Below are 26,139 nucleotides of genomic sequence, written 5' to 3'. Positions count from 1 at the left end.
AATTGTTTGGCTAAGAGAAAACAATTTTTTTTTTAAACAGGCAAAGGAAAACGTTGGAAAAATTTATATTTTATCTTAGAGGGTAGTGATGCCCAACTTATTTATTTTGAAAGCGAAAAACGAGCTACCAAACCAAAAGGATTAATAGATCTCAGTGTATGTTCTGTCTATGTCGTTCATGATAGTCTCTTTGGCAGGTAAGAGACTGGTTTCCTATTTTTCTTTTGGAATTGTCTTAATAATAAAATAGTGGGTATAAACAAAGCAAACCAATTTTGAGAGCCCTAAAATCATCTTCTAAAAGTAGCAGATGTACTTCCTAGGTAATGTTTGCCTTCCTTGCTTAATTTTAGACTAACATATACATAAAGTCTACTCCATTGTGTTGCACAGAAATCTTTGGCATGACATTTCCTGTAGTATAAAGCATGTTTTCTCCCTGCCCCAACCAGCAATCTTTTGAGTGACTTACTTTGAGTCTTTGTCACCTTTCCTCTGATTTTTTCACATGCTTTAACTCAGTGTACCCAAGAGTACTAGGTGCACTCAATTCTGCTATTAACTCTATATGCAAGTTCTTAAGAAAGTTAACGTTAAAAAATAATCTTAAAATTGTCTTGATAGGAAAAATGTATTTGAAATTAAAAAAAATTCTTATGTTTTCTTGGTTTTAAAAAAATGTACTCTGCACCCTTCTTGTGGGTTGAATCCTTCCTCAAACCAGTTCCCTACATGGTAGCAAGGTAGCAAACAGCACCAGAGAAAGGGCTGTAAGCATTCACTCCCATAATTATTAAAAAATCTTGAAAATATTCTACTGAGCCACCTCTCAACCAATTTTTAGTTTTGGGTTACCTGAGGTAGTGAAAGGAATGCGATTATCCTGATAGAATGAGGAGGCCCTTTTGTGCCCAGCTCTGTTGCTGGAAATGATCTCACCCAAATAGTGAGGCTGCTCTACTTACCATATGTATGGGTGAAATGGATATTGGAGAGATAACACTATTCACTACTAAATGTAGTTTATTATCGTGAAAACAGTTAAAACAGTAAAAGTAGAATATTTTGGGAACAACTTTATTGAGATCAGTAATATGAAATAGGTGGCTCTTGATTCTTGGAGGACGGGTATGAATTCATTTGGATAGTTGAGCAGAGCTTCCTAACCAGTGTTCCATTAATCAGTATAGGTGTCCCTTGAGATACTAGTGGTTGTAAAATCCTATTGTAGTACAGATATTTAACAAATGTTTTATATTTCAAAAATTATAACACTCGAAATCATATGATCCCTGTATAAACTGTTCTAATTCATTATTTTATTGGGGCAAAAGAATTGGTGCATAACACTTGGAGACAGAGAGCTTTTTATAGTGGCTATACTTCAGTACTTCCTACTTTCTTGTTCAATCATCCAGGTACTCTGAATGTTACTTTATTCACAGGTTCATTATGAAGCTACTTTTTATGTTCAAGCAGAAATGTCTCATTTTGTTTCTTTTTTCGATTAACAGAGAAGTTAAAATTGTTTTAATTATCATAAAATATATAAGGAGGTTCTTGAAAAGAACATAATGAATTTGATATATTTTTCATTTTTACTACTTTAGCCTTAATGTACAGATATTAATTTTCCCACCACAAGGGCAATTTAGTGACTAACATTGGAAAGTAATTAGACTCATAAGATAAAAAATAATTTTAAAAAAATGTAACTCACTAGGCCCTGAAATATATTTAATTGCTAAATAGTTCTTTAATACTTTGAAACAAAGAAGGTCCTATGGAAATGCTAGTTAAGTTTATGACTGATGATAAGGCTTCATTATAGGAACATTTAAAGATTTTATGTCAAGATTATATATATGTTTGTCTGTAGACCTGAATTCCATATTAAATAATATAATGAAATGGAGGCTGTAATAAAATCTAAGCTGCTTCAGTTGCATGTGTTTTAAGTTTTATGTGAGAAATGGAATCAAAATACCTACTGTTGGATGCTGAAGTATGTTACCTGTCCAAAAGAAAAGTTTTGATGAAAGTTTATGATTACAGGAGAAAAACTTTTGGTGAATGCTTCTCATTTTGCAGATTTACTGAAGAATGAGTAACCTTCGTCAAATTATATGTACAATACAAAAAGATACGTGTTTTGACAGTTTATGGATTTAAGGCAGAAATTCAACCTTGGAAAAATGAGGTTAAAAATGATTCACTAATGATACTTACAACTGGAATTAGATGAATCTTAAGGAAGTATTAAGATGAATATTACAATATCTGTAAGATTGAAGAAAAGCTTTAGCATTATTTCGATATAGTTTATATGAACAGATGCAGTTAGATTGGAAGTCTGTTGGTACAATCAAAAGAAAGGTCCACGTTACACTTGACGGTAAAAGAGATATAATTGCTAGAGTAAAAAGAAGGATCAGATCCTGGAAGCACAAGTTGAAGATTCTGAATGATTCCTGTTCTGGTTAGTAACAAGAAAGGAGTTTCTGTCTGGTAGGGGGAAAAGCAATAAATATACATTTACCACTTGCTATAAGATTGTAGCTTGCTTCCTGTGCAGTTTCTTGTTGAAGGTGACTTAAAAGAATTTGAAGACATTAAAAAAAGTCTTTGTCATGAATTATATTTAATGATACCAAGTCTGAAACCTAGTATGAAAAAGTTATGTTCATGAGAACTAAACTCAAGTCTCTCATTTAGAAAACAGATTTTTCTTTTAAGGCTGGGCGCAGTGGCTCACGCCTGTAATCCTAGCACTTCGGGAGCCCAAGGTGGGCCAATTGCTTGAGCCCAGGGGTCGGAGACCAGGCTGGGGCTACATGGCAAACCCCCATCTCTTTAAAAAATTAAAAAATTAGCCAGGTGTGGTGGTGCACACCTGTGGTCCTAGCTACTCAGGAGAGTGAGGTATGAGGATTGTCTGAGCCCAGGCTCACAACTGCCAGGATGTTGCACTGAGCTGACTGTACCACTACACCCATGGCAGAGTGAGGCCCTGTCTCAAACAAAACTAAACCAAAAACAACAATAAAATTTTTTTTTTTCAAAGTATGCTAGTTTACCATCAACTATTTTTTTTAAAGTGCCTTCCTGTGAAATAGAGAAGCACTTAGTGAGAAAGACTGAATGCCAGGCAAATAGCATTAACAAAGTACATTTCAAGGAAATGAGAAGACCATATAATAGGACAAGTAGAAAAATAGGTTGATATAATAGGACAAGTAGAAAAATAGGTTGATAAATTATGTATTACCATAGGATGCAAATACCAGAGGACAAAAGGGGAAATTATAGATGAATGTTAATATCTTATTATCAGATTAATGCCAGGCATTGAACATTTCCTGCATTGTGTACACATAGAACCTGATATGCCGACCTTTAGCATTTAGATGAAGACTAATGTGACAGTTAACAGCCACCTTCTGCAGTAGGTGATTAGTGCGCATGCTCAGCCTGATGCTGAACGAATGTTGGATGGCAGTGCTGTTTTCTTGCATGGCTTTAGTTGCACAGCTGTGCAATTTTTCCAGATTTTCAATATTAATAGATCTCCAAGCACTCCATTTCCTTGTATTAAACTTCTAACTTTTAATACTGCATTACTTAGAAAGATGTCTTAGTGATACAAAGTTATTCTCGTGAATATCCATGTGGTAATTAATTTTTACACCATCTTTTCATAGCTGGATCTCACCGTGGTATTTATTGCTTTACATTTATTTATGAAAATGTTTTGCTAGATATTAAATTTAAGATTGGCAGTTATTTTGCCATTTTAAAGATGGTTTTCTGCCTTCCAACATTTTCGTTGTCATTCAAATTGTTTCTGTTTTAGAGGTAATGTATCTCACACAACTTTCTCTGGATGCTTTGAGCTTTTTCCTTATATTTTTAGCAGTAAAACTAAAATGTACCTACTATAAATTTAAAAAAAAATTATCCTTAGGTTTGTAGTGCTTCGTCAATCAGAGACCTGATGTTTTTTGTCAGTATTAGAAAACTCTTGGTTAATATCTATTTAAATGGTTAGTATCTAATTTAAACAGTTGTTCTGCCACATTCTTTTTTCTTCTTGGAGTCCTGTTAAAAAAAAGTTGCACTATTTCCCATGCTGTTTTCTATGTTTTTCATCCTTTTTTCCTCTGTGCCAACCTGTATATTTTCTTCTGATCTTTCAGTTCACTAATCTTCCATTCTGCAGTTAAATCCACTTTTTCAAGACTTCATTTTATTACATTTTTTTCAATTTAGAATTTTCATTTTTTAAAAGATCCAGTTCCTGGCAAAATTCTTGTTACCTATTTTCTTAAACATTTTAATTATAATTACTTGAAAGTCTTGTCTGTCTTCAGTATCTGGATTATATGTATGTCTTTCTGGTTTTTCATCTTAACTTTTAGCCATTTAATCCTGATGCCTGTAGTGTCTGCTTACTTTGACTGAGTCGGTAGACATCATACATGAAAAACTATGGAAACTATGGAGAATAATGTTATTGCGTCCAGAAAGAATTGTTCTTACGGATGGTGTAGGGATAGTACATCTTGTAAAGGCTGTTCTATTTCTGGTTTGCCGTTATCATGAAGGCACAGCCCTTCAGGGGTCTCAATGGAAAGCCTGAAATTCTTTTTTTTTTTTTTCTCCTAGCACTATCAAACTACTGGATTTGTAGTTAGTTTTTTAGCCTTTTAGCAACTATTTTCTGCTTAGCGTCTCAGCTACACAGCTTACGAATTGGCAACTGACTTGAATGGAAAAGCTGTGGAGAATGTCGGGTTAATTATAGTATGATCTTGGCTCCTCAAACCTTAGCTGCTTTGATTGTTCTCCAGTGCTTTCAAACAGTTGTTTTTCTGTTTTGTATTACTATTTTAAGTTTTATCCAACTAGGGTGGTTAGTGTGATAGAGGCAACATTTAGAATTGGAAGTTTCCAATTCCTATTTTCCATGATTACTTTTAAGACATTCTCAAAGCATGAAAAGATAGTCTTTATCTTTAATAAGTGTTAAGCTTGTCCTCTGTGTATTTTTGCTATGGCTTCCTAACATTAGCATGATATAAAATCTTTGTTTAAAGCAGGAAACAGAAGTAACATTTATTGAGTTCCAAAAACATGCAGGCCCTTAATAAAGATTTTATCAATATTTTCAAGTCTATTTGGAAAGATAGCACATTTCCAGAAGTGATATAAATTATTACCTAATATTGTACTTACATATCAAATTATTTAAAATAATACTAAAGGAAGACAACATTTTTTGTACACAACTGTTCACTTAAACTCTAGAACAAGCATATGTATGAGGAGATGATGTTTCCATTTTAACAGGTGAAGAAAAATGATCAGTTTAGAAAAATTTGAATATACAGAATCACCTACAATATCCTTAGAGATAATTACTTAGAACATTTTTGGTCTAAGAACATTTCTAGTCTTTTTCCTGTGCGTATAAAGCTTTTCAGATTAGCTGTGTGCAGTTCTAGCAGTTCAGCTTCAATTTGTTTGTAACTTTATTTCTAATGTCTTTTACAATTAATTGAAATTTCTTTACACTTTGAAATACTGACAAAATTTTAATAGTGCTGACATAAAGTTTTCTAAAATATATACAGCTGACTTTTTTTAGTAGTGATCTGGTACAGTGGAGTATTATTTAAGAATTATAATTTCATGTTAATTAATTTTGAGTGTTTTGGAAGCTGGTATAAATATTTTGCTACTTTTTATTAAGCTTCCTAATAATTTTTGTTTTTATTTTAAAGGCCAAACTGTTTTCAGATAGTAGTTCAGCACTTTAGTGAAGAACATTACATCTTTTACTTTGCAGGAGAAACTCCAGAACAAGCAGAGGTAAGATTACTGTTTCTCAAACTACCGTAAACTTTTATGTTAGCCCATGTTTTCTTATTAACTGGAATAGAAAATGATTGCATTCAAGATAAAGTGATAGAAGGCCTGAAATCTAATCATCTCTTATTTTAAGGAATGAGATTTCATATGTAAAAAGTTTTCTGAAAGAAATGCAGAAACAAACACAGTGAAGGGTTATTAGGAATGAAAACTCCATTTTAAATTGACCTTTAAATACTCTATGATGTTGAGACCAACTGAGAATGCTCATTTAAAATCCTCTCTGCATAAAGGTTATAGATAATCTCAGTATAATCCAAAGGTAAGCCAGTTAGTTTTGCTAACAAGCATTAATTATTCTTCTTCACTGGTTGAACTCCATGTCTGAAAATAAGTCAGTCAACACAAGGAAAGATATTTTAGGAATCTATTCTCCAAGCCAAGTCAAGATATAATGTCTACTTTAGATTAGCTATTGATCCATGTGCAGTGTCCTTCTTATAGCTTCTATTAAGTAATTGTGTGAAGAAATAATATTTTTAAAAAAACACTCTTTAAAAAATATTTTGCAACAAAGGGAGACCCCACCTCTATAACAAAAATGAAAAATTAGCTGGGTGTTCTGGCTTATGCCTGTAGTCCCAGCCGCTGGGTAGAATGAGGCAGGAAGATTGCATTAGCACAGGAGTTTGAGTTATAGTGAGTAAGATCGAGACACTGTACCCCATCCTAGGCAACAAACTGAGACACTGTCTCTTAAAAATTTTTTTTGCTTTCTTTGAACTGTAGTATTTCTGGAGTATATGGTTGTATTTTATACAAATATGGCTAAATTTCTGCTTATACTCTAATGAAGGAACTTAAAGGTGGTTAAGAAGTGAAAGTGGCTTTGTTGGAAATATAATTTGCCAACCCTAGATATGAGGAAGATGCTCTTAAAAGTAGATCCTAGCATGAGACTCACAGAATAAACCTGAATGAGCTTATAACTGAATGTCATATTTCACATCTTTATAAAATATCTCACTTAAATGCTCATTTCACATGTAATGCACATAAAATATTATGGCTATGTATCCCTAATTTTTAGATGAGAAAGGTAGTGCTCAAAACATTTTGGTAACTTACATGATTTTTTTAAATGTTAGAAATTGAGTTAGAAATTTAAACTTCAGTATCCTATTTTCTAATTATTTTACCATGGTCCCTCTTTCTGAATAAAAATGTGTCACATACCATAATGACATTTCAGCATGTTTTGCAAGCCTGACATAGAACGTTTTAATGTATTTATAAATAATATTTCTATATTTCCATAAATGGTATTTCCAGTTTTTGTTGATTTGTTGGGCTGTGGGGGTCTCTGGTTATTCTCTTCTATTTCAAAAAGCTATGGTAACTGATTTGGTTTTAATTTGCTGTAATATAAACACAGTCTCCAAATATTAATAAAGTTCAGCTTCATTGAAATAGCCAACAAACTAAAGACAATTGAATAAAGCAATAGTACACAGCTTTCCAGAAACATGTAAAAACCAAAGTGAATATTTAGATTTATTTTTAATAAACCTTAGTTCTCTCCTTTTCCCCAAAGCACTAGATAAACATTTTAAAAATATGGCTGCAATTTGATTTGAATATTAGGCTAAAATGATTTTTAAAATCTAATGTTATATTTGAAAAGCTTAAAAATAACCCAAATCCCCTTACACATTTCTACCTGTATCATGGTCTAAAGTATAGATTAGTATGCTTGTCATGGGATCAGTCATCACATTATCAGTTGGTTTTACAATCAGCCCTCTCCCTCTCTCACAAAATGTATCAAGTTAAATGCCACCTAAGCTTGCCTCAAGTGTAACAGCTTAATTATACATTGACAGTTAATTTCCCCAAGGTAGTATCTGTTTGGGAGAAATAGTTTAAAGTCTTTAATGTAAATTTGATTTTTTGGCTAATTAATGGCCACTTGTTGATGTGTTTAATACATAAATTCAAACAAAGATTTATACAGAATTACAATTGTTTTGGTTGTTTTATTATTATTGTTATTTTATTATTTGTTATTTTGGTTATTTTATTATTGGTTATTGTTATAAAGTACAGTATAGTCTGAGAATAGAAATGGCAGTGTAGAGAAGGAAAGAATTGTTGAATTTGAAAAAAAAAACCTAACTGATGATTTGGAAACCAAATAAACTAGTGTATATTTCTTTGAAATGTTTTTCTTTGCAGGATTGGATGAAAGGTCTGCAGGCATTTTGCAATTTACGGAAAAGTAGTCCAGGGACATCCAATAAACGCCTTCGTCAGGTGAAGCTTAATTTTCTTGGATTTTTAATTGTCACATTTTGCTCTAACACTTTGCTCTTTTTATTTTATTTTTATCTGAACTGTTTTGGACATCATATCTTATGAGGGGTTAAGCCATGCCGCCACTTGCTTCAGTAGCAGGAAAACGTTACTTCTTTATGAAAGAGAATGTTCTTTCTTAGTCCAAAATGCCAACTGTTAAAAACATAAGATTATTCTTCCACTTTAAATAACAACACTAAACCAACACAGCAGAAACTGTTCTGTTGGGCACTTAATTTTCCTTCAAAAAATTATTTTGGCCTCTTTCAAAAAAGTAGAACGTTGAAAAGATCATCAGATTTATAGCACTAATCCCAGTAAACTTTTTTGGGATTTTCATTTTGGAGAACAGCTTTTAAAACCTACTGCTTAACTCTTAGGAAATATTTAATCTTATTTGGAACTGTAACAATTGCTTCTGGGCCTTTTGGCTAAGATCAAGTGTAGAAACTGTAACATGCCCTATACTTTGGTTTGTGGAGAGTTAAGCTAGGCTTGCTCTTTTTTTGCCTTTACAAGGGTAACTTTATAACCTCCATTTCTTGGCTTTTTTCTTTTTAGTAATCCTTGTATAATTGGAAGAAGTTAGGCAAATTTTGACATTCTCGAGGTTTTAAAGAAAGTTTAGTACAATATTTATTTACTGACCAAAGTGTCTCCTGTTCTCTTTGTGTGAATATCTGATAAGCTGAGTGATTAACATAGTGTTCTACTGGGAGTGGATAATGGTTGATATTTAGGTGACTAAATAGTGCCTGTAACCCAAAGTCTGGCTCTTCCCCAGGGAAATTTAAGTATACACACAATCGCCATGTCTTCATAACATTGTAACATTTTGTAAGCTATCAAAAATCAGATCGGATTTTTGCTAATAAGAACAAGTTGTATTTTGTATGAAACTTGAGCCATTAAACTGACATTTGCAGGTTTAATATAATCATAGCTAACATCTCTCAAGCACTTTTATATATCAATGGGCAGTGCGATTTTGTGATTTACATATACTGTCGGCCCTTTCTATTCATGGGTTCTGCATCAGTGGACTCTACCAACCGCGGGTCAAAAATATTCAGAAAAAAATACAATAAAAAGATACAGTATAACAACTATGTACATAGCATTCACATTGTATTAGGTATTACAAGTAATCTAGAGATGATTTACCGCATACAGGAGGGCATGCATAGATTTTATGCAGATACTACGTCATTTTCTATACAGGACTTGAGCATCTTGGGCTTTGTTATTTGCCAGGACAGGGAGGTGGAGGGTCTTGGAATCAGTCCCCCACAGATACTGAGGGATAACTAGTTTGTAATCCTTATTACAACCTGTATCGTAGACTTTATACTTACATATTAGAAAGATGAGGTTTAGAGGGACGGATTTGTCCAAGGCCACACAAGTAGTATATGGCAAGAGAGAAAGAGGACCTGATACTAGAAGGTGGATGATCTGAGTTTTGGCATCCAAACTAACAAATAACTTAGTTTCTTTAGGTTTGTATCCTTTCCTATAAAATAAGAGGGTAAAGTCAGTGTTTTAAAAATTTTTAGCTGTGGAACTCTTTTATAGAATCTTCCAGATAAGTATTATATAACATACGGGATTTTGATTTGAGTAGTGACAGTTGTTTACTTATATTGATAAAGAATTTTCTTAACTTCATTTTCTCTTTATCGTTTTATGGTAGAAAAGGTGTATTTCATTATTTCTCCAAGAATATACTGGGAGAAATAACTTGTAAAATAAAATTGCATTGTTTTATCTTTTAGGTGGGAAGAATTATTTTAAAGGTTTGAATGTTTTAAGTATGTCATATACAAATATATAACCAAAGCTCACATTTTTTGAAAAAAGAGGAAAATAAGTCATTATTTTTGGCTTTGTATCTTAGAGTAATTGCTTTTGAAATGTAGTGCAATTCTAGAAATCTGGGGTAATAATTTTTTTTTTTTTTTTTAGGTCAGCAGCCTTGTTTTACATATTGAAGAAGCCCATAAACTCCCAGTAAAACATTTTACTAATCCATATTGTAACATCTACCTGAATAGTGTCCAAGTAGCAAAAACTCATGCAAGGGAAGGGCAAAACCCAGTATGGTCAGAAGAGTTTGTCTTTGAGTAAGTCTTATTTTATCATTACATTAATCATTTTCTTTTACCATATTGCATTTCTTTCTATTTTTTTAGTCTCTGTATCTAAACCATCAGAACAAGTTACCATATCCAGGTGTTCTAATAGCATTATATATATATATATATATATATATATATATATATAAAATGTATTTTGTTTTCTGTTCTGTTTGTTCACCTTTATTTGTGAGGTGCTATGCCCTTGGTTTTTCCACTTAGTTATTAACATGAATTAGCAAGTCAAAAAACATTTACTAACCCACACATACAAAACATTTACTAGGGTTTCCAGTACTTATTTGAATGAATTATTAGTTTAGGAGGTTAAAGATGGTAGGAAAAGTGTGTAATTTGCATGTCTTCTGTATACGAAATAATAAAATATGTTGTGAATCTGGTTTTAGGTCTAGCACACTCACTGTTTTTTTTTTTTAAAGCAGAAATAAGGGGTTTATTTGATACTAGAACTAAAGAAATAAGGTAGTTTGATGCCAAAACATTTTGTTAATTCTTTTTCTCCTTGCTTCTTTAGTGATCTTCCTCCTGACATCAATAGATTTGAAATAACTCTTAGCAATAAAACAAAGAAAAGCAAAGATCCTGATATCTGTAAGTTGATACAGAAACTTTCTAAAATAGAAAAAGCATGTTTTATATATTTTTAAAATTCACAATGAAAGTCTTAAAATAGAAATTAAAAAAACAGAAATGCAAGTAGTATAATTTGAGATAGTTTCTTTCTGTACTTCTTGAAGTATTGATTATCAAGAAAGAATGTACGTAAGATAGAAAAAGACCAACATGGTTCAACTGTACATACTGTTAGGCAATTAAGATTAAAATATCTAGCCACCCTTCTTTCTCCAATGAATAGGAAGAATAAGGAAGTGAGTAGAGTGGTCTTTTTGTAGGGCTTGCCCTCATCCCTTCTTTCTACTTTTTAGGTTTTTCCTGTTTGTTTTTTTTTCTTTTGAGATGGAGTCTTGCTTTTGTTGCTCAGACTGGAGTACAGTGGTGTGATCTTGGCTCACTGCAACCTCCACCTCCCAGGTTCAAGCAGTTCTCCTGCCTCAGCCTCCTGAGTATCTGGGACTACAGGCGCCCGCCACCATGCCTGGCTAAGTTTTGTATTTTTAGTAGAGACGGGGTTTCACCATGTTGGCCAGGCTGGTCTCGAACTCCTGACCTCAGGTGATCTGCCTGCCTCGGCCTCCCAAAGTGCCGGGATTACATTAGCATATAAGTAAAAAAGTATTCTATTTAAAAATTTCCCTTAAACTTGAATATGTCACTTATTCACTTCTGGTAGTCAAAGGCTCCCAGTTCCTGTCCTCAGCAGCACAACTCCTTCCATCCTGCTGCTAAAACAGTTGACAGTGGGATTTACCGATTCACATCAGGGTGAATTAGGTTAATAGCTTCTTAAAACTCAGGCTTAGGGAAGGAAGTGATATGTATTAACAGACAGATCAAAGCCTGAATATTTCTCTATAAAATGTTTATTCTGTAATTTTTTGTAGTAATTTTAGTTTTCCATTACTTTTACGATAAAATCCAAACCCCATAGTAGTAACACAGAAGGAAGGCCATACCTTATATTTGAAGTGCTCTTTTTTCTTTTTTCACTACTTTTCTTCTTAGCTACACCTCCAGATCTTGTCAGCTCAAGGGTTACCTGTTTAAAGTGGAGTTTTCACCTCCACAGGCTGAATTAGATATTATTTCTCTGTACTCGAATAGCATTCACCACTGTTAACAGCACTTATCAATGCTGAAACATAATTGATTTCTTGCCTTCTTGACTAAACTGACCTCTATGCAACTCAAAGACCACATCTCAATCATCTCTATACTCTCTACCTATCAGAGTTTAGTGCATAGTAGACATTCAGTAAGGGAATGAAACAATTAAATATTGAATTTGTGATGTTACTGAAAACTCCTTTAATGAAAAGCATTTAACACCATAGGGAAGAATGAACACCAGGAAAATTTACTTGCATGACTAATTATTGTGTTATCTTTTTAGACAATAATTGCTTGTTTTTCTTCCCAAGTATTTATGCGCTGCCAGTTGAGCCGATTACAGAAAGGGCATGCCACAGATGAATGGTTTCTGCTCAGCTCCCATATACCATTAAAAGGTATTGAACCAGGGTCCCTGCGTGTTCGAGCACGATACTCTATGGAAAAAATCATGCCAGAAGAAGAGTACAGTGAATTTAAAGAGGTATTAAATTATTTATCAGTCTTGTTCTTGTTGGAATTAACAGAAACATTTAACATTTAATAAAAGATCCATGAAGCTAAACATAGTAATTCATAGCTTAGTAGCACACTGACGCCAGAGAAGATTTAAAACCTTGTTTTATAGTGTAATTTTGGTAGAAATAGATAGACTACGAATTCATTCTATTTTAAATAAATTTATTCAATGGTACATCATTTTAAATATAAGAATTTGTGAAAGAACATATTTCTTGTTAGTCTCATGGAGCATGCTTATAATGCTGTGTACTTTAAACAGTCTTTTAAAATGTCATTTTAGCTTATACTGCAAAAGGAACTTCATGTAGTCTATGCTTTATCACATGTATGTGGACAAGACCGAACACTACTGGCCAGCATCCTACTGAGGATTTTTCTTCACGAAAAGCTTGAATCGTTGTTGTTATGCACACTAAATGACAGAGAAATAAGCATGGAAGGTATAGTATGGCTATGTTAGTGTGATACTTTAAGAAACTGGGTTTAGATTTTATATCAAGGATATAGGGACTCTATCTCTGAATATACTAAATTGTTAAATTATATTGCAAAATAAGTTATTCTGTTTTCCCTCCTTAAAAATTGCAGTTGGATGTCAGTTCTGATTATGTTGGTTACTATGGGGAGCTGGTATTTCTAATGTAGGTTTTGGCAGATAAGTACTAGAAGCCACAAGAAAGTGGTACCTGTGTCTACATCAATGGCTTGACTGGCATATTTAACTGTATTCTCTTGTTCATTTTTTATTTTTTTTTTGAGATGGCGTCTCAGTCGCCCAGGCTGCAGTGCAGTGACGCAATCTCGGCTCACTGCAACCTCCACCTCTCGGGTTCAAGCGATTCTCCTGCCTCAGCCTCCTGAGTAGCTGGGACTACAGGCATGTGCCACCACACCCGGCTAATATTTTATTTTTATTTTTTAGTAGAGATGGGGTTTCACCATGTTGGCCAGGCTGGTCTTGAACTCCTGACTTCAGGTGATCGCCTGCCTCAAGCCTCCCAAAGTGCCGGGGTTACAGGTCTTGTTTAATTTTTACTTCTTCATTACACAGAAGCTGGGTGTCAGCTGCATTTTATTTCTAACTTTTATAGATAAGTAGTTCCCAAGCTGCTGGACACAGTGCTTTTAATGGCTTACAAAATAATCCACCCTCCCCCCGCCCCCCACACAGACCACCAAGCACTTTGATTCAGTAACAGTTCTTGCTTCTAGGTTCCCCAAATAAATAGTAAAGTTTAGAACTATTTCCTCCTCATCACAAAATATAGATTTGTCAAGGAATAGATAAAATGGTGGTCCTTATTTTACACTGAGTTTATCTTTTCTGACAGCATTTGTATTTCATTAAAATTTTACTGAAACTCAGTAGGCACGTTTTAAGCTAATAAATTAATCTATACTGGGATTTTGTGTTATATCCTTAATTGTAAATAAACCCCAAAATTTCAAAGCATGGGGTCAATGGGCAGCAAAGCTGATTTATGGTCCTAATTTTGTCATTAGCTGTCTAATTGATCTTAAGTCATATAACAATTCTGAGTCTTCATTTTTCCATATGAACATGGCAGTGTTAATCCCTTCTCCTGTTTATGCTCTAACGAGATAATACATATGAAAGTCTTAACAGAGTTAAGTCTGTAGAAGTATAGGATGTCATTGTAATTAGTACTTCAGCGCTGCATGCAAAAAGTACATTTAAGTGGCTATTCCTGTTGAGGTAAAATGAATTCACTTAATTTCCAATTTGGTCACATTAGGTCAGTCCTTTACAAATAATCTTCTAATGTAAATATTTGTGTAGATGAAGCCACTACCCTATTTCGAGCCACAACACTTGCAAGCACCTTGATGGAGCAGTATATGAAAGCCACTGCTACACAGTTTGTTCATCATGCTTTGAAAGACTCTATTTTAAAGATAATGGAAAGCAAGCAGTCTTGTGAGGTAAGAATTTAATGTTTTAAGAAGTATTTTTGCCAAGAACATATTTTAATAGGTAATAATTTGTAGCCAATTACATTTTAAGGAAAATATATTAAATTTCTAAAATTATTCCTCTTAGCAGTTACACCTGTCTGTAATACATTTATAAGAATGTTCTGCAAAATGGACTTTTTAAAAAAGATGTACTTTATTTTGGGATTAAAAACCATCAAGTTGCACCAGAAATTCATGAAAATACTTTGTCATTTCCTCTACTGTACTAATAATCTATATACTACTTACAGAAAGCGTGCATAAGATAAATGGAAGGTTTTGTTAATGACTCATTATATAACCCACGTAGCACTTCATTACATCTTGGTTTGTCCTTGAAGGTTTTTTTGCAAGAGGAGAATTATGAGATAACCTCAACTAAAACAAAAAACATCTTTTTAGGATTATTAAAGCTTCAGTATAAATTCATAATAAACTATTAAGACAGTAAGTGGAATCTCACACACATATCCTCTCATTTTAATGGTAAAGCAACTACAGAGAAATAATATATTTTAGATCTGATACAAAAATCAGTTTAACGAATTGTTTTTGACAGTGGACACTGGGACCTAGCAAATGTTAATCCTGCACGAAGGTGTCAATTCGTACTGATAACTTGAAGGGAAGAAATTAGTGATTTAATGCTGGAAATGTGGGGTAATGCCATAGTTGGCCTAACATAAGGATGACACAGAAGTGCAGCAGGTAGGTAGTGAGTCTCTGGACTTCAGAGATAGGCTACGGAATTCCGACTTCCATAGATAAATGTACTCTGCTGACACTAGATCAGAAGGGTTACAGGAAAAGTTATGAGAAAGGTTTGTGATTCTGCCTGAGACATTTGATATTTTTATTAGCCATTAAATAAGCCTCATTCAGAAAAGCTTTTAATCAGCTTTTTTTCCCCTCAAATAAATAGAATTGACTAACCACTGTTTGCTTTTCAGTTGGCTAATTGGGAATAAATGGTAACAAACCTACCAGAAGGAGTTCCATAGAGAAAACTACTTAAAAACTGCCATTTATACAAAGAAAAAAGATCAATACACACAGAGATACTGAAAAATAGACAACCTTGAAAACTACAACTGCTTGTTTTCCTCTATTCATTTGCATTTGTCATTGCCAACATGCATTTATATTGATTTATTCCTTCTTTTAGTTAAGTCCATCAAAGTTAGAAAAAAATGAAGATGTGAACACTAATTTAGCACACCTATTGAACATACTTTCAGAGCTTGTGGAGAAAATATTCATGGCTTCAGAAATACTTCCACCGTAAGTGGTGAAATTTTCATTTGATAAGAAATTGTGTATCTATGTCTTGAGAAATTTCTATTTCTAAAGCGTGAAAGTTTTTCTGTTGTCCTAATATTATTATACTCTGAAAAAGTCATGGTTAATCTTTATAAGATGAATTGTATTTAAAGAAAATAACTGTCTTAATAAAACCACCCATTATTTTTGTACAAGCCAAGATGTCTGGTTTGTATTATAGTAGCTTGGGGAGTGAATAGAGGTTTATAGTTTCAGATTTGAGATTGTAAAAGATATCTTGTCTATCCATTTAGTCTATACTCGATAGACTAATCACTCTGTTAATATGCTTGTAGGCCTCCAGTATTAGTGAACTCACTTGTTCAGGTAGAAGTTAACAAGTCTAAATCTTTCCCCCCAGAATTTGCATCTGGTTAGTTCTCTATATCTGAAAGTAAATGTCAGGAAGTTGACTGAATAAATTGATGATGATAAACTTAGTGGATAAAGTTTTCCTTACCGCTTGCTGAATGTCTCATTACCTGTGGCAAAATACTTTTTTTGGGGGAAGAGGCCAGTTTTATTAAACTGTGATATATTTGGGTAAATTAAGCTTTTGGCTATTAGGAGATCAGTATTTTCACTTGCTTTCTGTGTTGAGATGATTGTGTTATTTTGGCAGGACATTGAGATATATTTATGGGTGTTTACAGAAATCTGTTCAGCATAAGTGGCCTACAAATACCACCATGAGAACAAGAGTTGTGAGGTAAGGCTCATCAATTCATTTGTTAAATCACATACTGATAGGTGGATAATTGTGAAAAATTGAAGAATAACAATATACAATTCAATGCTTTTTTCTTTGGCTTTTATGTCAAAGCCCTGTTGCATATTTTCTAAGTCCAGATGGCTCCTAAACTTAAAGTTACTATGAGATTTAGCTACCGTTTGCGTTTTCTAAAAACATGAACATTCATTTATAGTCAAGTATTGGGGATTTTTAAACCCTTACAAGATGGGGCTAAAAGTTATATGACTAACAAAATCTGTAGCTAACTTCATATAGTATTCTTCATACATACACACACACATTGATTGCTAGTGAGAGAGAAGAGCAGTAATTGACCGATTTAGATATTAATTGGTTTGTTACAATCTGTGACTCTGAGCTAATCTGTAACCAGAACATGTAGTTCTGAAGCTGTGTTTCGTTCTGCTCATTGTACCATAATTAGGAAGAACTGTTTTGGCAAACCATGGAATTTGGGAGCTTATGTAAGTTTACTTCATTATCATTATTCTAACTTATTTTTCCAATGAAGAAGCAGATCTGTCTGGAGAGGTTAAGTTGAACTAAGGTTATATAGAAAGCTGGTGGCTAAGGCAGAACTAAAGGTAACTTTCTAAGACCCAATCTGATATCCTTAAGTCTTATTGTAGGCTTTTGCTTTTGTTAAGCATACTCCAACCAATACCCCAACTAATTCCAGGCAAATGGAAGTTTAATGCAAAAGCGTCATGGAATACAGCAGTTTTCTAATAATATAATTTGTTATTTAGAATATATAGTCATGTCATGCTATATTTAAAATAATTAGGCAACCATTATTACAGTTTGTTTTGAAAATGTGTGTTAATCCTGCCTCCAACCTAAATTTTGTCAAGGGGCTTCTATTTCTTTTTTGGGGGGGCAGGTAAAATTTCTCTTGGTTATGATATGACATAATATTTAAGAACTACAGATTCTGTTTTTCTTGGCATTAGTGGTGATTGGGAGGAACAGAAAAGAATTACAAGCATAATATTCCAGCACAGTTATGTGTGAGATGTAAATTAAAACTGTTCTATAAATTTATAAGTTTCGAACAACTTAACTGTTAAGCAAACACAGCAGGAAATTGTAAACTGTTTCATGCAAGAGGGTGTTTTAGGGCATTTTTGCCAAAGTTGCTCATAGACCTACTATGTATAATTATCACAATATTTTCAAGTAAAGTTTACAAGATTCTTTAAATTTGGGAAGTCCAAATTAAAGACTTGTTATTTTTCTGAGACAGGGTCTTGCTCTGTTGCCCAGGCTGGAGTGCAGTGGTGTGATTTCGGCTTACTGCAACCCCCGCCTCCCAGGTTCAAGTGATTCTCGTGCTTCAGCCACCCAAGTAGCTGGGATTACAGGCATGCACCACCACACCTGGCTATTTTTGTATTTTTAGTAGAGATGGGGTTAGACCATGTTGGCCAGGCTGGTCTTGAACTCCTGGCCTCAGGTGATACACCCACCTTGGCCTCCCAAAGTGCTGGATTACAGGCATGAGCCACCATGCCCAGCCAATATATTAAAATTTCTATAAATGCTGTTTGAGAAGTAACATCTTTACTTTCTAAGAGTCCAAAAATTAGCAAACAGGTACATGTTCAAAGGTAAATGCTAAGAAATAGAGTAATCCACTCTAACAGAGAACAGAGATTGTGTCTATTAATCTCTAGAAGGAATTGTGTAACTCATTATTTTGGGAATAATGCTTGTCTTTACATGGATTATGTCTATCAATCTGTAGAAAGAATTGCGTAATTCATTATTTTAGGAATAATGCTTGTCTTTACATGGGGCAAGTAAGAGGTTATTAGTGTGGATTCTTCTCAAAAAGAAATTAGAGAGAAATTATCTACATGACAACGTATTCTCCCTACCAGTGACTAAAGGAGGCAGAATAGGAGTATCTATGCAAGCTTCATTTTAACACTGACATTGTCCCAAAGTAAAATTAGCAGATAAAATCATATATGACAGCTGTTAGTATAATTTTTGCTTTTGCTATTATTGTTTTGTAATTTGACAATTTTTTAAAACTTTAGAATTCCTAATGTCTTGCCTTAAAAGTTTTTCAGGCTGGGCATGGTGGCTCAAGCCTGTAATCTCAACACGTTTAGACCAAGACAGGAGGATTGCTTGAGGCCAGGAATTTGAAATTGTCCTGGGCACCGTAGCGAGACTCTGCTTTCTACAAAAATAATTTAAAAAAAAAGAAAATTAGCCAGGTATGGTGATGTGCACCTATAGTCCTAACTGCTCTGAGCCTGAGGCAAGAGAATTGTTTGATCCCAGGGGTTCAAGGTTGCAGTGAGCTGTGATTGCGGGCCACTGCACTCCAGCCTGGGTGACAGAACAAAACCCTATCTCAAAGAAAAGAAAAAGGAAAAAAAAACCTTTCCAGTGTTCTATTATAGACGTTTTCATTTATCAGTAAGTCACTTTTTCTCTAGTGCAATGGATTCTTATTTTTATGTGAATCATCAACAAAATCAATGCAACCAACTTAGGCTGTTCTGTTTAAATAAAGTAAGAAATGAAGGTGTCTGAAGTTCTAAAGCTGTACAGAACTATGCTTATATAAAAAGTTTATTTCTACTCCTGTGGTATTTCAGAAATTCTTAGGGTTCCTGAGGATACTACTTTCTCTAAGTATCAAATGACCACTAGCCTGGAATAATAAATAGTAAGCAAGACAGTAAATACTACAGATAAACAACATTTTCCCAAAGTTAATCCAAATTCTAAATTGGGAAAAGTGAGTAATACGTTCAAGAAGCAGACATATATATTCTTAAAATATGATGCTTTGGCTTACTGTTTTCTTAAAGCTTTCTGTGTCTCGGCTTTCTTTTATTGGTTTAGAGTGAATTTTATGGTTCTATGAGTACTAAAAATTCTGTTTATACGTATTGTTTTAATGTAACACATTATATAGGTGTTTTCTAAAAAAAAAAAAAAAAAATTTCCCTCCCATTCAGTGGTTTTGTTTTTCTTCGACTCATCTGTCCTGCCATCCTGAATCCACGGATGTTCAATATCATCTCAGGTAATCAGCTTTTGATAAATTTTGAAATTCAAAATATTAGAATTAACAGTTTCATACTATTTAGTAAGAATACTCTTAAAAGAAATTAAATATATATATTTTTTTGATTATCCAATTCTAGTCATGGCATATATAAAGTATTCCAAAGCACCCTTTCTTCCTTCCTTCCTTCCTTGTGCTTGTGCTTCTTGGGCTTTTTTCTTTTTGTTTCTTTTCTTCCATCTCATATCTGGTCTGAGATGATATGATTACACACATTCTACCTTTTTTCTACCCCTATTGTGTCTCAAACCTTTATAATAAATGACTTCTTGTAGTCTGCAACTTGGCTTTTTTAAGTTGGGAAGAGCTTTGCTTAGCCCATTGCTAGACTGCTGCCAGCTGGATCTTCAAGATCAAATTAAATGATATCTACAGTTGGAATAGTGTTCTGTGAGTACTTACGAAGAAAGCAGTCCTGGTTCCTCCCGTTAGAGATTTTTAAAGTCACCAGTTATATAGTGTAAACTGGCCATTTTAAACTTCGGTAAACCTGATCCAGTTTTATTACCCATATATCCATTTTGAGATGACTTTCAGGTGTTACAAGCTTCTTTCAAAGAAAGGATAACAGGGATATTTGTGACTTTGAATGTAATAATGAACCATTATAAACAGTAGGAACCAGAACCATTTTTACCTTAATAATCTGAAGCTCAAAATTGTATTAAAAATGTTTTGGAATGTCTTTTTACTTCTATATAGCCATCACATCTCTGTAATTATCTTTTATTGCTACTAAAGTGGTTAAATCTACAAATCTATTAAGATTAAGGGTTTGAAATTCTTTTGGAGAGATTTATCTGGACGTTCGCCTCAGACAACACTATCTAAAACTAGGCAGTCAGGTAGATTATCTATGGGATTTTACTGTTAAATAATTAAGTTCCAGAGCTTACATTTAATAGTCAACAATACTTTTCATTTACATCCTACTATCTGTGTTCCACAGGGAAGTGCTTCCTGACTTACCTTTAAAATATTTTAAAAGTTTATTAAATTTCATGCTTTTCTCCTCAAAATAAAGCAGAGGTCCTAGACTTTATCTTGCTGCTTGAGCTTTAAGCGAATTATTTGGACTGCAAATAATGTTGGGAGCAGGGAATTGCTCAGATTGCTAACCTGAGTAGGTTGAAATTAGCTTTGTGAACTGTCACAAAAGATGTGAGGAGTGACAGTCTTTTTTAGTGATAAAGGTAAAGCTTTGAGGTTCTTTGAAATAATATCAACCATTGGAAATTGCTGAGTTTTGTAAGTACCCTTTTCGCAAGCCTAGAAGCACTGATAAGCATATTCAGTTTTTCTCTTTTAACTCAAGTTCTTTTGAATTCTATAGATTATAAATTTTTCAAAAAAACATTCTGAGTTCTGAATGGAAGAATGGGTAGTAGTTTAACAGTAAAGAAATATTAAAGTGCTAAATTTATAATGGTTTAGCTGGAAGTGCTGTTGGACTTGGTGTCATTAGCTGTGCCCAATTCTATTACAGACTCTCCATCTCCTATAGCTGCAAGAACACTGATATTAGTGGCTAAATCTGTGCAGAACTTAGCAAATCTTGTGGAATTTGGAGCTAAGGTAAAAATATTTTAATACATTAAAATGTAATTTATGAATGCAAGTTTGACATGATAAAACCGTAAATTATGGCTTAAGTAAATTTTTAGCAGTGAAATTTTTAGCAATGAAAGATTATTTTTGTTGGTAAGTTTGTTTTTAAAGCATCTTGTTTAAATTTTACATTTTAATAGTGGAACTTTAAAAAACACCACTTTAGCCATTATAGAAAACAAATTTTTCAAGGTCCAGTATACTCAAATTCTCCCACTTTTAAACATAAAAATAATCAATGAGTACATTTTAATACAAAAATTCATTGAAAAATTTCACAAACATTCACTGTAAATGTTAAAACTCAAGATTTTATTTTTTTAAACACCTACACGTAATTGTACTAAGGATAATGACTAATATTCAGTTGGGATTATATCATGCCTCCTGCTTTTGTTACCTAATACATGACAGACTTCTTGCCATATGTGGAAATAGATAACTATTTCATTATTCTTAATAATGGATATTTAGATGGCTTCCATTTGTCCCTGTTATTGTTGTAACATACATTCTTGCATACATTTCCTTTCATACTTGTTCAATTATTAGCTGAACTTTGGAGTAAAATTACTAAGTAAATACATGTTTTAGGCTTTTGCTATGTTACAAAATTTCCTGTGAGCAATTTAAGATACTTTTGTTGCTCCTCACAGCCTTGCCAAAACTCATTGGATACTGTACTTTTTTCTTTTTTGCCAATTTGAGAGGCATAATATTTTGTGTTTCATTATTTTATTACTGTTAGACTTTCATGTCTTTATCTTTGGAATTGCCTATTGAGGTCCTTATCTCATTGAGTTTCTTACTGATTTTAAAAGTGTGTGTTAATCTTAACCTTTTCCCTATTTATAGCATGGTTTTAAGTAGTCAGGATTTTAGTATGATGAGCAGTTAACTACGTGTATGGCCTAGGTTTTGAATTCATCTGAATCTTGAGGCAGGTTACAAATAAGATATTTTCCTATTGCAGTCTTTATTATATTGTATTTTAATTCCCTGTAATCTCTGCTGGATTCGAACCTATGATTTGGGGCCATGTTTGAGTGAATTTATATGTAAGCAATTTGTGTCTGCCAGGCTATGTGTTATGATTTGTGCTTGGGTCCAGAATTTTCTTTCATTAAAAATACCCATACTCCTCCGTATAGCCATTTGCTTATATACTAGAAGGAAAATACTGTCATTATATGATTTAATTAATTCTTGTGAATGTGTTGCTGCTGCTACACCTAATTTATAAGAAGTATTGCTACATGTGTAGGTTTTGCTATATTAAGTTGGTGCGATAGTAATTGCAATTTTTGCTGTTAACTGTAATTACTTTTGCACCAATCTAATAGGTCAAACAGTGGTTTGTTTCTGGTGCATATAATAGAAGCATTTTATTTTTCAGGAGCCCTACATGGAAGGTGTCAATCCATTCATCAAAAGCAACAAACATCGTATGATCATGTTTTTAGATGAACTTGGGGTATGTATATAGTTTTTAGGTACTTTTTTAAGACTTATAGTTGGTATAGCTGAGTTAACCCATTTAAGCAGCAATCTTTAGAAAGATTTTCTATCCAAAACTAAAAAGACAAAAAGCCTGCAAATTCTTGTCTGCCTTCCTAAACAAAAAACAGCATTTTTGTTTGTAATTAAAACCATTTATTCTTACACTAAATAGTTTACACCAAAGCATACATTATTGTTGCTTTTAGACTACTTCCATCATTTTTTAGGGTCTATCTTGCTTTTCATATCCTTTTAAAGCTATCACATCTGACTGCCATGACATTCTGTTGCCTCCTTAGCTTTTTTACTTTGCTGCTACTATGTGGGGCTTGAAGCAAGACGATGACACAGTTCTGACCAGGTTAAATAAGTAAATAGACTGAAAAGTCTTCTTTTCTAGGAATAAAAGGCATGGATTTGGTGTTACACTTGATTCAGTGGGAACACCTGATTCAGTGGGAATATCTGTGCCTCATTTGGGCCTTGTTAATAAAATGTGATTACAAAATTATGAATTGAGGGTATTTTGTAATTTCTAGGACCCTGCCTTTCTTAAGTTAAATTTTCATGATTGAACAGATTTTCAGGTACTGAGTCAGTTTTAAACTAAACTTATTAGTAATTCAGTTCATATATAGAGAAACCAGGAAGGTGCATGTACATGTGAATAGAGCCAGGTATAATGCATGGCATTAGGGAGTGCTAGGATTGGAGATTGAGGTGTTCATGTTCTGTCTTAATGTATTCAGATTCAGTTAAAAAAACCACCACAATTTGTGGCAAACAAATCAGGAATGCCGTGAGTCACTAGTTTGCAACCTCAGGTATAAAAACTAGTGTATGAAAAATTATGGCATAGCTCTATATTTATAGTGAAATTGACAAAAATGCTAAAAGTCCATCGTGCTTCTATATGTGAACTGGGATATAGCTGGTCAATCACTGGAAAACAAACAAACATTTTTACTATAATGTTTAAGGAACTGTGTGAGAAGTTATGACACACAATCTAGGATTTCATACTGCTTAGAATCCAAATACAATACTACTATATTTCTTCACCACCTGTATAAGCCAAATTTATTTTTGAAGACCCACCTCAATTATTATCTCCTTCAGGAAGCTTTTGCTGAACCCCAAACATGAATAAAATAACTTTTGTTTTACCTCCTAAGCATCCCCTGCGTATCTGTGATATGTAACCCTGTGTTGCTATGATTACTTTTCTAAAGTCCTTTCTACTAGAGTCAGTTCTCTGAAGGCAAATATGGTGTCTTTCATCGCTATAATCCTTTAATCACTGAATGTATTCTGAGTATCTGTGTTTCTCTATCCCATAGAAAACATTGTTTTGCAGTTTTTAGCAATGTAAAGCAAATACTGTCACCATTTTACTGGTAATCCAAGCCCTTGTTAAATGTTACTCCAAGGCTTAAAATAACACTGGCATTTAGTGTTGATAAAGTACAGGTTGAGTATCCCTAATCTGAAATCTGAAATGCTAAAAAATGCAAAACTTGTTGAGCACCAACAGGAAATGCTATTTGGAAAATTTCCAATTTTGGATTTTTGGATTAGGGATGCTCAACTGGCAAGTATACTGCAAGTATTCCAAAATCCGAAACACTTCTAGTCCCAAGCATTTTGGGTGATACTCAACCTATACTATAAACTTTAATTACAGTGACTAAGTTACTTTATGAACCTTATCTGAAAGTACCATAATTAATACTGATTATTCCCACACATTAGCAAGTATTCTGAGCATAGTCCACAGATAATTGCAAACCTGACAGGTTCTCATTGCATTTTCATAGTACAGTTCCTACTTACATGCGTTATCAACTTAGACAAACTACAGGAGCTTAATAATGAAATTTCATGTAGGAATTTTAAGTTTAGGCTGCATTTAATCCAGATTAGCAGTTAACCTACACTATTTGGCATATGTTCTAGATTTCAGATATAAAGCTAATTGTTAGGAAGCCACACCCCCGACCCTTATTTTTAGAATAGCAATAATATTGTACCACATCTGTCATGCTATGGAAAAAAATGGAATCTGGCTTTCGTGAATACAAAGGTTACAAAGTCTGCATTTTTACCATCATTAATACTAAATATTATATTTCAATAAGAATCTTTAGAACTTTAACAGAAATTTGAGAATTAAAAAAAAATTATCTAATATACCCAATTAGAATCTAAAGAAAGATTTGTATTTGTAACAAAAAATTAGCCGGGCATGGTGGCAGAAGCCTGTAATCCCAGCTACTTGGGAGGCTTAGGCAGGAGAATCGCTTGAACCTGGGAGGCGGAGGTTGCAGTGAGCCAAGATCATGCCAATGCATTTCAGCCTAGGCAACAAGAGCGAAACTCTGTCTCAAAAAAAAAAAAAAAAAAAAAAAATTTGTATTTCTAAATGCAATTTTACGATTCCCTTAAAGAATGTACCTGAACTTCCGGACACTACAGAGCATTCTAGAACGGACCTGTCCCGTGATTTAGCAGCATTGCATGAGATTTGCGTGGCTCATTCAGATGAACTTCGAACACTCAGTAATGAGCGTGGTGCACAGCAGGTAGGCTTTCGCCAGCCTTCATTAACAATGATATTTCAAGGATGTAACACTTTGAGAGGTAATAAATAGCTGAATTCTGGTTAACATTTTTATCTTGTTACATTAAACTTTTGAGACTCTGCATCATATTACAAAATATCTCAGCAGACAGAAATAACCGGCCCAGACTAAAATGATGTACATTTAATACTGAAAAACATCAGGTTTTGCTCTTGAGTCCGAATGTTAATTCTACTGGAAAACAGTGTAACAATACTTTGGTGGCATATGTGAAAATGGCTAGTCAATATTGATTTTATTTTTTCTTTCAGTTTCTGTCTTTTCTCTGTCACATACAGATACAGTGCATGGCCAAAGTGATTCTCAAATTGTGAAACAAATGATTATTATTTGGGATGTTTGTCAAATTTCACATCCAGAGATTCTGAAGTGTGGCCTTGAAAGCTGCACGTCTAACAAACTCTTAACAGGAATTTATAGGTATTCTGATGCAAGTGAACCATGGCCTACACTTTGAGAAACAGTAGACTACACTGATAAGACTTCTATCTGCCGTCTGCACCAAACAGATAGATACAGATTAGGATGTATTCAAAGACCAGACCAGAATTTGAAGGGACTTAACACCAGGTCAATTAAGATATTGGAGATATAGAACAAAATGAGTTACATTTT

General features: G+C 33.6%; 2 protein-coding genes and 1 pseudogene across 4 annotated transcripts in view; 2 read left to right on the top strand and 1 right to left on the bottom strand.

The window, feature by feature from the left end:
• The window catches only part of CCNH (cyclin H), a 100,948-nt gene that overhangs the window by 52,124 nt on the left and 22,685 nt on the right, over positions 1-26,139 (bottom strand). The gene's annotated exons all lie outside the window — the stretch shown is intronic.
• RASA1 (RAS p21 protein activator 1) overlaps positions 1-26,139 on the top strand; it is a 121,678-nt gene that overhangs the window by 93,809 nt on the left and 1,730 nt on the right. For all 3 annotated transcript variants that reach the window (XM_058440734.1, XM_032156898.2, XM_058440735.1), the window contains exons 11-24: positions 41-197; positions 5,784-5,871; positions 8,107-8,184; positions 10,192-10,349; positions 10,897-10,973; positions 12,422-12,594; positions 12,913-13,072; positions 14,434-14,576; positions 15,775-15,890; positions 16,552-16,638; positions 19,665-19,732; positions 21,261-21,349; positions 22,779-22,856; positions 25,330-25,464. In XM_058440734.1, the coding sequence (XP_058296717.1) occupies positions 41-197; positions 5,784-5,871; positions 8,107-8,184; positions 10,192-10,349; positions 10,897-10,973; positions 12,422-12,594; positions 12,913-13,072; positions 14,434-14,576; positions 15,775-15,890; positions 16,552-16,638; positions 19,665-19,732; positions 21,261-21,349; positions 22,779-22,856; positions 25,330-25,464 (1,607 nt within the window). The remainder of the gene's footprint in view (positions 1-40; positions 198-5,783; positions 5,872-8,106; positions 8,185-10,191; positions 10,350-10,896; positions 10,974-12,421; positions 12,595-12,912; positions 13,073-14,433; positions 14,577-15,774; positions 15,891-16,551; positions 16,639-19,664; positions 19,733-21,260; positions 21,350-22,778; positions 22,857-25,329; positions 25,465-26,139) is intronic.
• Positions 8,638-8,755, top strand: LOC116472134 (U2 spliceosomal RNA; annotated as a pseudogene).

This window comes from Hylobates moloch, unplaced genomic scaffold, assembly GCF_009828535.3.
Source record: "Hylobates moloch isolate HMO894 unplaced genomic scaffold, HMol_V3 SCAFFOLD_6, whole genome shotgun sequence".
NCBI lineage: Eukaryota > Metazoa > Chordata > Mammalia > Primates > Hylobatidae > Hylobates > Hylobates moloch.
This window is presented reverse-complemented; position numbering and strand designations above follow the sequence as displayed.